The 13,064-nt window shown below is 32.7% G+C and overlaps 1 protein-coding gene across 2 annotated transcripts in view; it reads right to left on the reverse strand.

The window, feature by feature from the left end:
• Positions 1 to 13,064, reverse strand: part of TRAPPC9 (trafficking protein particle complex subunit 9) — a 1,041,075-nt gene that overhangs the window by 796,401 nt on the left and 231,610 nt on the right. For both annotated transcript variants that reach the window (XM_074202721.1, XM_074202720.1), the window contains exon 14: positions 2,402 to 2,534. In XM_074202721.1, coding sequence (XP_074058822.1) covers positions 2,402 to 2,534 — 133 coding nt within the window. The remainder of the gene's footprint in view (positions 1 to 2,401; positions 2,535 to 13,064) is intronic.

Here is a 13,064-nt window from a genome sequence, read left to right on the forward strand (position 1 = left end):
AATATAACTGAATATTACTATTCTATGAGAAATGATCTGGGTGATGAATATAGAGAAACATGGAAAGTCCTATATGAATTGATGGAAAGTGAAGTAAGCAGAGCCAAGAAAATAATATAAACAGTGACTACAACAATGTAAGTGGAAAGAATGACACATCAAAAATTTTTAAATCAAATGTAATGAAATGATAACAATCAAGCAAGACTCAAATGAAGAAATATGAGAGAACAATGCCAAATTATCACTTCACGGAGATGAAGACTTCACAAATATTATAATTTGTACATGTTCTGAAGTTTTTTTGATGTATTAATCACTTATGTGATTTTTATTTTTGTTCTATTTCATTTGTTATTTTTTGTTATTTGTTATATTTCATTTGTTATATTTCATTCTCTAAAAAATACTGCTTGTTACATGGAATGGCTCTCTGGAAGGAGGAAAAGAAGGAATATTTTGGATAACAATGATAGTGTAATGAAGAGAAGATAGCAGTGAAAAATTTATTCTAAAAACAAAGGAATTCAATTAACTAAAGAGTTTCCAATATTTGCTGTAGATTCAGGAGAGACAGAATTGAGATCATGACTTGGCTATCCAAATGTTTAGCTGTGTGGCCACAGACTTAAGCTCCTCAGGCTCAGGAGTTTAAGTAATTAAAGCTCTCTGAGAGGGATAATAGTCACACTGGATTATTTAAGGAAAGCCTACTGCAAATTTGTAAAAATGTTATGGTTATCACTCTCAAGATTTTAACTATCCTTATTAGTATATACTCTAGAAAATAAAAAAATAAGCATCTTCTGACTGACCTCTTCAATTTTTTTATTTTTGCAAGGCAGTGGGGTTAAATGACTTGCCCAAGGTCACACAGTTAGGTAATTGTTAAGCATCTGAATCCAAATTTGAACTCAGGTCCTCCTGACTCCAGCATCAGTGCTCTATCTACTGCACCACCTAGCTGCCCCATTTGTACATGTCTTTTCACAAATCCTCTATAAAAAATTTGTTCAAAATGCCAGAAGGCCTCTTCTGACTATTTTAATATTTCACAGACACCAGTGAAACACAATTGCTTGTCTGTTGTCCCTTTACAGACTTGTACTATACCTCAGAAAAAATTTGAAAATGCCTTAATAATGGGAAAAGGAGAAAAAGGACACATGTAAACTAAACTTCATATGCTAATTTATTACAACAGGATCCCTGGAATATTTAAATAGACCTCTATATATACATATTTACATACACACATATATATAAATAATATAAATATATATAAATGAATTTGATCATTGCTGGATAATAACTGGAAAAATAAATAAACAAATCATGCTTGTAAAGAGGAAAAAAAGGAAGATTGGGCAAGATTTCAAGACTTGCTGAAACTTTAAGACAGCCTAGAGGGGAGATGAGAAGGGGAAAAAAAGTTATGCATATGGGAGACAGCTAGTGTAAAACAACAGGAAGTGATATGGGGGGAGGTGAATGAGACAGTGCTAAGCAACAACATCAAAACCTTATGCCAAATAACATGAAGTTAACTGAAGCTGCTATAAAGAGAACCCAGACTCCAAAGCTAGATCTCTGCTATATTAATCTGATGAACTTCATTAAATTATTTAAATTATCTGGTCTTGATTTTCTTATCTATGGGTTGAAGGGCCATGCTAAATATTCTCTGAAGTTTCTTCTTCCTAGGATATTCTATGATTTTTGCCTCTCTTCTAGGCTCATCTATACAAGGCAGTAATGTTGCTACTACTTAATAGGAAATAAATACTCTAGGGAAAAAAGATATAAATACCTGGACTACAGACTCCAAAAGACAGCTCTTTTGATGATTTTTTTTTTGGATAAACCTGTGATTTCACAGATTTAAAGACACTCCAATTCAATTGGTAACTTGGATAATTTATAGTCCCTAAGAGATTGACTAACTTGCAACGTCAAACAATGAAGTATCAGATGAAGACCTTGAAATCAGGATTAGTCACTCTGCAACACTGCCTCATCAAATGATTTACAAACTTAAAATCAAAAGAGAGGGGAGAAATTTTTCTTTATGTATTTTATAAGAATTCCAAATTCTACTTAACCCTTAAGTTAGACTCCATTATTTCCAAAGACTACAATTCTCCAAACATTTTAAGATCTTTATTGAACACATTCATCTGTACCACTTCTAATAGTATTTACAAAAGCCTTGTCCTACTTAACAAGTCTAAAATAATCCTCCACCCTCTCTTTGATAAAGAGAACCATAGATTTCATTTAATGACTAAGATGATACTTGCACTCTGTGTCATAAACAAACAAAACATTAAAAATCTAAAGTTTTTTAAAGCAAGAATTCTTTTTTTTTTTAATGTAAATCTGAGGTCTCTTCTTTACTTACCTGGGTAATGAAGTGCTTATCTGCAATCTTGGCAAAGCAGGAATGACTTCCACTGTGGAGCCATTGGTCTTTATTCCTGGCAGGCTGTCCAGCAAACAATCACTAAACACCCCAAAAACAGTGGTATGATAACCTGAAAGAAAGAATTTTTTTAAATCTCAATGGACCTTTAAAGGTTTTATTCCTAAATCCCTCTGATCATCAAGAATTACCATCTAATGACTGATTTAGAATTCCCTGTTACCATTTGTTCATATAAAAAGTAATAAATGAAGCCATACTTTTCTCCAAAGCATAAGAAGGTTTAATAAATATTATGTAAATGCTTTAGAATGCTTTTGTGGAAAGTCAATGACCAAGTACTGTTCTTGAAACTAAACATTTATAGGTTGAATGAAAGAATGTATTTGGAAACTATAAAAAATACATAATTTTCACAATCAGGTGTGCCTTGATAAAGAGTTTACTAAGAGTTCTGGCAGAAAAAATTACGGACATTATGACTAACTAATATTCTGGAAATATTTTTACATACTGTAGATAGTAGACACAACAGACCAAAGCTTAGTCAATATTTTAAAACTTTCCTGCTTGATAGAACCTATGACAGCAATGCTCTGTGGGCAATCTTTCAGTTCCTAAGGTCATACCTCTGACATTAAATAAGCTATCAAATAAGACTTTAGAGGAAGAAGAATATGTACAAATATCATAATTCAAAACTTAATGAATTTCAAACTAATTTTAAAGTTTAAATTAAAATTTTAAAATGAAATTGCTATCAAACATACAGTTGCTAAACAACAAAATAGCAAAGAGAAGGAACTTCAAAATTTATCTAATCCAAAATGTAACTGACTGAAAATACCAAATTAATCAAAAGTTAAAATAGACTACAAACTTAAAGAGATAATTATTGTAAACAATGTATATCCATAATCAAATATCAACCTTTTGCTAAAAGATGATTACTTTTCAATAATTCAACTTGCTGTACATTGGTTTCCTTCTTGTCAATTTTTTTCCTTTTTTCATTTAGCTGACAATCATTACTCTCAGTCATTTTTCTTGAACTTTCATTGCTACCCATTCCAGTTTATGACCTTGTGTACCTTCAACTACCTCCATCTGTTCTTCTAACCATGTGATCTCTGGAAAGTCCTCAAGGAGCCTAGGTGTCTATAAAATGAAGGAGTTGGACTAGCTGCTGGCTAAAGTCTTGTCCAGTTCTAAATGTTCAATGTTCTGCATTCTAGTGTTCAAATGCAATATTCTACAGTCTAAATTCATAAAATTCTCAGACTTTAGAGATAGAAGGGATCACGGAGACCATCTAATCCAAGTCCTTAATTTCAGAAACAAAGAAAATGAGGCCTAAGGTCATATAGCTAGAGAAAGAACCTATATTTGAATTCATGACTTATTCATTCTCAATGTAGTTTTCTCTTTTATTATATTATTCTGCTTCTAGTTCTTCCATTGTATATTCTAAGATAACTTAAATTCCTTCCAGCCTTAAAATTGTATTGTGTGCAAGGAAAAGCAAAAGCAGAATGTAGAGTCAGAATGATTATTAATAACTTATGATATGGGAAGGATCAGACTTCCTCCTTTTCTCTATTCTCATTTCAAAACCTCAAGTCTCTTGAAGGTTGAGCTAATCTTCTCCCTGGTCTGATTCTATCCAACCTTATAAGGGATCTCTAGTCTAATATGAATTCCATTCAGTCAAGCTTAGAAGGAGATAGACCCCCTTCCTATAAATTTCCCAAAGCTGGGGTCTCATAGTTATAATTTTTCAGTTCAAAGGTGACATGATACCACTCTCAGCATCTTGGTGGAGTAAGCTCACTCCTCTCCAAAGTCTATCTCTCATTAATTGTTAGCTATCCTATTGAAAACTCCTCTTACAAAAGAACATTACAAACTGTGAGCCCATTGTCATGACTGTTTTTTATCTAACAGAGAGTCAAATGATCATCCATTATTAAAATGCTGCAATTATTAACAAAATTTTTAAATTACCCAGAACTTGTGGCTCTCAAACCCTTTTAAATAACACAGATGGGAAAAAATTTAATAAGCCTGGAAAGGGAGGAAGGAGCCATGTTTTCAAGGGTTTTAAAAACCAAAGAAAAGACTTTATATTTGACCCTTGGTGTAATAGAGAGCGGCTAGAGTTCATTGAGGGTGGAAAAGGCAACATTGTCAGACATTTACTTTAGTAAAATCAATTAAGCAAATTGAAAGATGGGTTAAAGAGACAGTGAAACCAATTAGAAGGCTACTAAAATAGTACAAAAAAAATGAGATGATGAGGGGCTATAGTGAGGTGATAGTGATGTGAATAGAATGAGATATTTAAAAGAGATGTTGTAAAAACAGAAAGATTTAGCAACTGATTGGATATTTGGAAGTACAAGTGAAAAATCAAGAATAACACTAAAGACCAACAGCTAAGTTTTGCAGTATTTAGAGCACCAACTCTGGAGTCAGGAGGACCTGAGTTCAAATATAAACCCAGACCCTTAATACCTAGCTTTGTGACCTTGGGCAAGTCACTTAACCCCACTGACTTGCAAAAAACAAAACAAACAAAAAGAATAAAAAAGAATGATGAAGTTACTATAAGAATATGGTGAATGTGAGGATGGTGGTACCTTCAACAGTAATAAGAAAGGAGCAGCCTGGCTCTGGAGGACTTGAGTTTAAATCAGACATTTAACACTTAACTAGCTGTGTGAACCTTGGGCAAGTCATCTACGCCTGACTGTGTTGCAATCAGGGACATCTCCACTCATCCTGATTCCTATCTGACCACTGGACCCAGATGGCTCCAGAGAAGAAAATGAGACTAGTGATTTAGCACAGCCCCCCCACTCGAATCAATTTCATTTGCTCATCATGGCAGAATAAACATCAACATCAATAAAGAAGGTAAAAAGGAGCAAAAGTTTAAAGAGAAATATGAATTCTGCTTTGGAGGTAGTGAATTGGAAATATCTATGGTATTTTTCAGTTATAGATTTCTTGGGATCTTTGCTCAGTTTGGCTAGCTAGATTATTCTTGAGTGTACTTTAGGCTCTTTTGCCTTTTGGATTGTCATATTCCAAGTCTCTACTCCTTAATCATAGTAAGTGCTATGGTATTTGAATGGTTCCTTTCTGACTACTTTCATTCCTTTCTCCTCTCCCTGAAAGCCCTGGAATTTGACTATATTATCCCTAGTAATTTTCATTTTGTGATCTCTTTCAGGAGGTGATCAATGAATTCTTTCCCTTTCTATTTTGCCCTCTAATTGTAAAATATCTCCAAAGTTTTCTTTAGAAATGCTTGAAATTTGATGATAGACTCTTTTTAATAATGACTTTCAGATAGTCCAATATACTTAATAATCTCCTCTCAATCTATATTCCAAGTCTTTATTTTTTCTGATAAGATATTTCACATTTTCTTTTTTTTCATTCTTTTGACATTGTTTTATTATTTCTTGATGTCCCATATAGCCATTTTTGCCTTTTAAGGAATTATCTTCTTCAGTATTTTTTATTGCTGTTATTCTCTTTTCATAATTTTTTGCATTTCTATCATCTCTTTTCCCAATTTTTGTACTTTTCTGACTCTTGAAATAATTTTTTTGCTTTTTTTTATCTCTTTTAGGAATTCTTAATGAGTTTATATTCAATCTACATTTTTAAAGGCTTTACTTAGAGCTTTTTTAAAATTAATGCCTTTTTCCGAATTTATGTCTTGATCTTCCTGTCACCATAGAATCTTTTTATGGAGATCTCCTTTTTATTTTCACCTTTTTTTTTACTTTCAACTTTATGTTAGAATTGGGCTTTGTGGGCAGCTAGGTGGCGTAGTGGATAAAGCACTGGCCTTGGAGTCAGGAGTATCCAGGTTCAAATCCAGTCTCAGACACTTAATAATTATCTAGCTGTGTGGCCTTAGGAAAACCACTTAACCCCATTTGCCTTGCAAAAACCTAAAGGGGGAAAAAAAAAAAAGAATTGGGCTTTGTTAACCTATGGTGGAGGGTAGTTATCACTGTCCCAAACACTTCCAAGGTGATGCAATCCAAGAAGCTGTGGGGTAGCTGCCCTCAGGTTTCTACCCCGAGACCCTCTCCTTTGTGACAAACAACAAGCACTACTCTCCATTGGAACAAGAGTATCCCCTTCCTTGTAACTATGAACACTCCCCTACACTTAGAACTATGACCAGCAACCATGTAAAGGGCAATGATGCTGCCAAAGGTCACTATGGTCTATGCCCAGTGCTAGCACAATGATCCTTTGTACTCTCGCTCAATCTCCTTACCATCTTCAGAGAGTGAGAGCATCCAGCCAACCTTTACTTCAGACCTAAGTTGTCCTGGATGGAAAAATGTCTCATTTCAACCTTTTATTGGACATAACACTTTAGAATTTCATTTGATACATTACTTTTAAATTGTTTAGAGAGGAACTATGGAAAAGTTCAGTTTGAATGCAACCTTTACTCCAACTTTACTCCACAGATCTGAAAGACATTTTTTCCTTGCTCCTCTAAATTTCTTTATGATGGCATCTTTTATATCCAGGTCATGTATTCATTTGGTGTATTCATTAGTGTAAGATGTTGGTCTATGCCTAATTTCTTGAAGAATATTTTTCAGTTTTGTCATCAATTCCTCCATAATTGTGACTTCATATACCATTTAATTAAAATCTTTGTATTTATCAAACCCTATGATAATCTGTTATTGTTTCTATATACTTTGTACCTAATCTGTTCTACCAAATGAAGTCTTTTTTTGAACTTGCCCTAAACTGCTTAGATGATTATCACTTTATTACATAGTTTGAAATCTAGTTAATTTTCACTGTCTTTATTATTTCCCTTAAGATTTTTCACCTTTTGTTCTTCCATTTGAATTTCACTATTTCTCTAATTTTATAAATAATTTTAAGCAGTTTGATCATTTTAAGTAGTTGTCACTTTTAATATGTTTGCACAACCAGTTCAAAAGCAATTAATGCTTTTCAAATTATTTGGGACTTTTTTTACGCAAAGTATTTTATAGTATTCTTCCAATAATTTGTAAATGTTTGTTGGCAGACTATCAAATATTTTATAGCTTCTGTAGTTCTTTTGAGCAAAATTTCTCTTTCCATCTCTTCCTGCTGAATTTTGTTGGTAATATATGCAGGATGGCAGAAATTTATGTGGATTTATTTTAAACCTTAAACTTTGCTAGATTACTTAAATTAATTTTGATTAATATATTGGCATTTTCTATACAAATTATGTCTTTTGGATAGTTTTATGTTCTTTTTGCCTATGCTTATTACCTTGATTTTCATTTTTATCTCATTTCTATAGTCATCATTTCGAGCATAATATAAAACTATAGTGGTGACAATTCTTGCTTAATTATTAATCTCATGAGAAAGGCCATTAATTTTTTCTTACATATAATAAATTCACTTGATTATAATCCTAGCTCTTTTGCCTTTTGGAATGTCATATTCCAACCCCTCTACTCCTTAATCATACTAAGTTCTATGGTATTTGAATGATTTGATTTCAAGAGTCAAAAAAGAGGAGTAGAGGAAAAACTGGGATAAAAAATGAGAGAAATGCAAAAATTTATGAAAAGAGAATCAATAACTTGGAAAAAGCAGCAAAAAAAAATACTTAAATATAATGTAAAACTGTAGTGGTGACAATTCTTTTTTTTAGGATTTTTGTAAGGCAAATGGGTTAAGTGGCTTGCCCAAGGCCACACAACTAGGTAATTATTAAGTGTCTGAGGCCGGATTTGAACTCAGGTACTCCTGACTCCAGGGCCGGTGCTCTGTCCACTGTGCCACCTAGCCGCCCCATGTGGTGACAATTTTTGCTTAATTATTACTCTTAGGGGAAAGAAAGGTCATTAATTTTTCTCTTACAAATAATTTATCTCTTGATTTTATATAGGTATTATTTATTATAATAAGAAAAAACTCCAATTATTCCTGTGATTTCTAATGCTTTTAACCAAACTATAGACTTGATTTTTTTCCAATAGTCTTTTTAATATCCATTGATATTACCAAATTATTTTTAATATTTGTTATTAATAGAGTTTGTTAATTATATGGTCTTCTTTATATGTCCTAACTTCACATTCTTAGTAGAAATCCAGCCTGGCCATAGTGTATAATTATATGTATAAAACACCTGTTTCATGAAAGCATAGTCAACCAAAACAAATTCCTCCATTACCTACAGCCAAAAATGTATTTCTCATTCTACATATTAGTCCCTTATCTCCTTGTCAGGAACTGGGCAATGCTCTTCACTAGTCTTCTGAAATCATGCTTGACCATTTCAGTGATAAGAATAATTAATTCTTTCAAAATTGCTCATTTTTATGTACATTTTATAAACCTAAATTTAGATTTTATGATTACAGTATAAATCATTCTGCATGATCTACTCACTTCACTTTGCATTTTTTTTCTATGTCTTCCTGGGTCTCTCTCTTCAATTCTTAAAACATAATAGTATTCCTCTATAATCAAACCACAATTTCTTCTACCAGTTTCCAATTAATGAGTATTCTCTCCTGTAGTTACAAGTTCTTTTTCACAACCAAAAGAGCTGCTAAAAATATTTTTCTACACATAGGGGCTTTTCTATTCTCTCTGGGGAATAAGCCTAGTTGGGGCATCAGTGGGTTTAAATTGTTTCCAGAATGACTGGACTAATTCACTGGTCCCACCAACAGTACATCAATGTGCCTGTTTTCTCATAGCCTCTTCACCATTTGTCATTTTCTAGGATTGTCAGTTTTATCAATGTGATGGGTGTGAGGTAGAACCTCAGTGATTTAGAATATTTTTTCATAGGTACAGATGGCTTCAGTTTCTTACCTTAAAACTGTCAGTTCATATACACTCATCAATGGGGAAATTATTCCTATTCCTATAAATCTGAATTAATTCCTTGTATATCTTGGAAATATAACCTCTCTACCTTTCTCTGAAATGCCTCCTCACATACTCCATCAGCTTTTCAGATTCTTTTTCCATGTTATCTTTCCCCATTAAATTTTAAGTTGCATAAGGGCAGGAACTATCTTTCTTTCTACTTACATTTGTATTTCCAGTGTTGAGGACAGTGTCAAAAACCTAGAAAATGTTTAATTAATGCTTGCTAACTTAGCTTTAAAATGAGACTTTTATTAGAGAAATTTACTAATACATTTCTTTTCCCAAAGTTACCTGTTTAGACAAGAAATAGAAATCATAGCTATATTGGATTTGTTTGTATGGAAACTTTCAAAATCCATGTCATCAGGATTTTGTTTTTTTCTTGTGATCATCTTCATCCATTATTCAGACCTAACCTTGCCTCTAATCTGAGAACTGGAAGGCAATTTCTTCTTATTCCTCAAAATTAAGGGTTCACAAACTGCTATCTACCACCTATTTTTGCATATCTAATACCTAAGAATTTTTATATTATTAAATAGATCTGTATTTATGACTTTAATACAAATAACTATATACTTTAACATATTAAAAAATCATTCTTAGTTGAGAGGTTATAGAAAAAGAGGTAGAGGGCAGGGTTTAGCCTATGGTCCATACTTTGCTGGTCCTTATTCTTAATTGTTTATGATATAACCTTGTATAGTTAGTCTGTAAACATTTTAGCTATTGATCTTAACTTTTCGGCCAAACTGAAATATAATTCTAGTAATTTTTATCAAATATCCTTATCCTAGTAGCTAAGTATTTGGGGTTTGCTGGATTTCTCTATGTTATGTACCTGTTTCACTAATCTACCTCTCTATTTCTTAACCAGTATCAAATCATTTGATTGATCATTACCTTTTAACTATTTTGAGATCTGATACTGCTACACTCCCTTTTATACATTTTTCCATTATTTACTTTGAGAATACTGACTTTTTATTACTCCATATGAATTGTTACTTCTTTTTCAATATGTATGAAATAATACTTTGGCAGTTTGGTATGACACTGAATAAGTAAATTAATAAAAGTAGTGTTGTCATTTTATTATATTGATTTGGTCCTGTGGGCAATTAATGGGTTTTTTTAAATTATTTTGGTGTGTCTTTATTTCCATAAGGTGTTTTCTAGTTGTATCCATATAAACTCATTTGAGTTATCAAGTAGACTCCCAATGATTTTCAAGCCCTTGTTGTTATTTTAAATGCAATTTCTCTTTCTAGCTCTTCCTGCTGGGTTTTATTGACATCACACAAAAATTCTGTTGAGTTGTGTGGATTTATTTTGGATCCTGCAACTTACAGCAATTATTAATTGTTCAAATTAATTTTAGTTAATTATTATCTGCAAAGTGAATACAGGTCTTCCCAATTCTAAATCCAGGGTTCTATTTACTTTATCATAATACCTCTGATCACTGATAGTGTTTAATAATTATCTAGTTAATTTAAGAGGTTAAGAGGTCTAGTTTGGGGAGAAATTTTTAAGGATCAGCTTAGAAATGAGGACTGCAGTCAGGAGAGAAGATAGATTCTCCAAAGGAGTGAGCACAAGAAAACTATAAGAAGTGAGCCATGAACACGGCCTTGAGATGTCCACTGTAACAGAGCAGTAAGAAAAGAACCCAGAAAAAAAGCCTACGAAAAAGGAATCCAAAGGGTCAGAGAACAATGAAGAAGACAAAACTTTACAGAAGGGGGAGATAGTGACCCAGTTTGACAAATAGAGCAAACAGGATCAAAGATATAAAAAGTGAGACAAATCATTTTATAAGTAATGAAAATGATAACCTTTAGTCCATGGCAGTGGGGAAGCCAGAAGTCAGACTGAAGTGTTCAAGATGGACAAAACAGGTGGTAATGACATTCAGAAAGTGTAAATAGCACACCTATACTAGTTATTGACTACTAAAAGTAGGAAAGATAGGGTCAATAAAAGGTTTCATCAAGGTAAGGAGACAGATATGTTCATGAATAAATAAAATGGCTGAGAAGGAAAGATTGATGCTTTTATAAAAGAAAAATAATTATGATATCCCCCAAGGTACTGCTCAAGGAATCAGGAAATCTGGGTTCCTTTCTCAAATGTTGCCTCTAATGAATTGTATGAACTTGAGGAAGTCACTTTTAGATCTTAGTTTATTAAATGGTAAAATAAGGGTAATTCCAACAATAAAACTCTAAAACTCTATTAATGTAGTTCAAAGGAATACAGTGAATGATACATATCAAAAAAGGTTAAAGGATATGAAGAGGCAATTTTCTAAGGAAAAATACTATCAAGATCCATATTAATTCAATTACTTCAAATTACTAATAATTGGAGAAGTGCAAATTAAAATAATTTCAAGATTTCATGCAACCATAAAATTGGCAAAGACAACCAAAAAAAGGGGAAAAAATGACAAATGTTAGAGGGGCTGCAGGAAGATAAACACATCAATGACTGTAAATACAACAGTAAACTAGTACTTTCATTCAGGAAAGCAATTTGGAACCGTGTACAAAACTTACCAAACCTTTAAAATCTCATTGATACCACTATTAGGACAATGTTACAAAGAGATCAAAGAAAAAGAAGACACTTAACTTTTAAAATGTGTATTATGGAACTTTATGTGGTGGTGAAAGTTAAGAAGGTGCCCATCATTTAAAACAAATTATGGAATCTGAATCAATGGAATGCCTATCGTCTATAAGAAATGACAAAGATGATGGTTAAAGAGAAACCTGGGGAAACTTATAAGAAGTGATACAGAGGGAAATAAGCAGAAACAGGATAATAATTTTCACAATAACATTGTAAAATTACTCAACTTCAAAAAACTTAATAATGCTGATCAATGCAGCCCAACCATGATTCCAGAGGACTAATATAAAAGCAGTTACCTGCTTCTTGACTAAGAGATGAATCTCAATATGCAGAATAAGTACACAATTTTTGGACATGACCAATATGAATTTGGGGGGGTTAACTATGCATATTTGTTATAAGAGGTACTAATGGAAAAAACAGAATAAATTTTAAAAATATTTTTAAGGGGCAGCTAGGTGGCGCACTGGATACAGAACCAGCCCTAGAGTCAGGAGTACCTGAGTTCAATTCCAGCTTCAGACACTTAATAATTACCTAGCTGTGTGGCCTTGGGCAAGCCACTTAACCCCATTGCCTTGCAAAAAAACAAAGAAACAACCTGTTTTAAATGTTTTAAAATATTTTTAAAAGCCATTCAGAATGAAAAACAGATTACATCAAGGTGATAAAATGTTGTATTCACCTTGCCATTTCTTACAACAAAAAATCCAAGACTAAAAAAATAAGCAGCATGATAAAAATTACGAATCTTATTCTTTTGTCTTTTAAAATTTAGGGATCTATTTTCAAGATGATACAAGCACTTAGTATCCACATTCAAAATCTTGCTATTTTGGAACCTTGCCCCACCATCTCTTACATCTCATCTTTCAATAAGCCCTATCACTACTCCCTCTATAACATCTACTACCTAAACTCCTCAATTCCAATCAACTGGAATTTACATTTCTTAGGTGCCAGTCATATTTTCTGCTCAAAATCCTATTGCCTGCAGTAGGAATTCTGAGCCAACATTCAAGACCTTCCACAATTTGACTGTACTTTTTAGGCCTTACAC

Source organism: Macrotis lagotis, chromosome X (assembly GCF_037893015.1).
Source record: "Macrotis lagotis isolate mMagLag1 chromosome X, bilby.v1.9.chrom.fasta, whole genome shotgun sequence".
Lineage (NCBI taxonomy): Eukaryota > Metazoa > Chordata > Mammalia > Peramelemorphia > Peramelidae > Macrotis > Macrotis lagotis.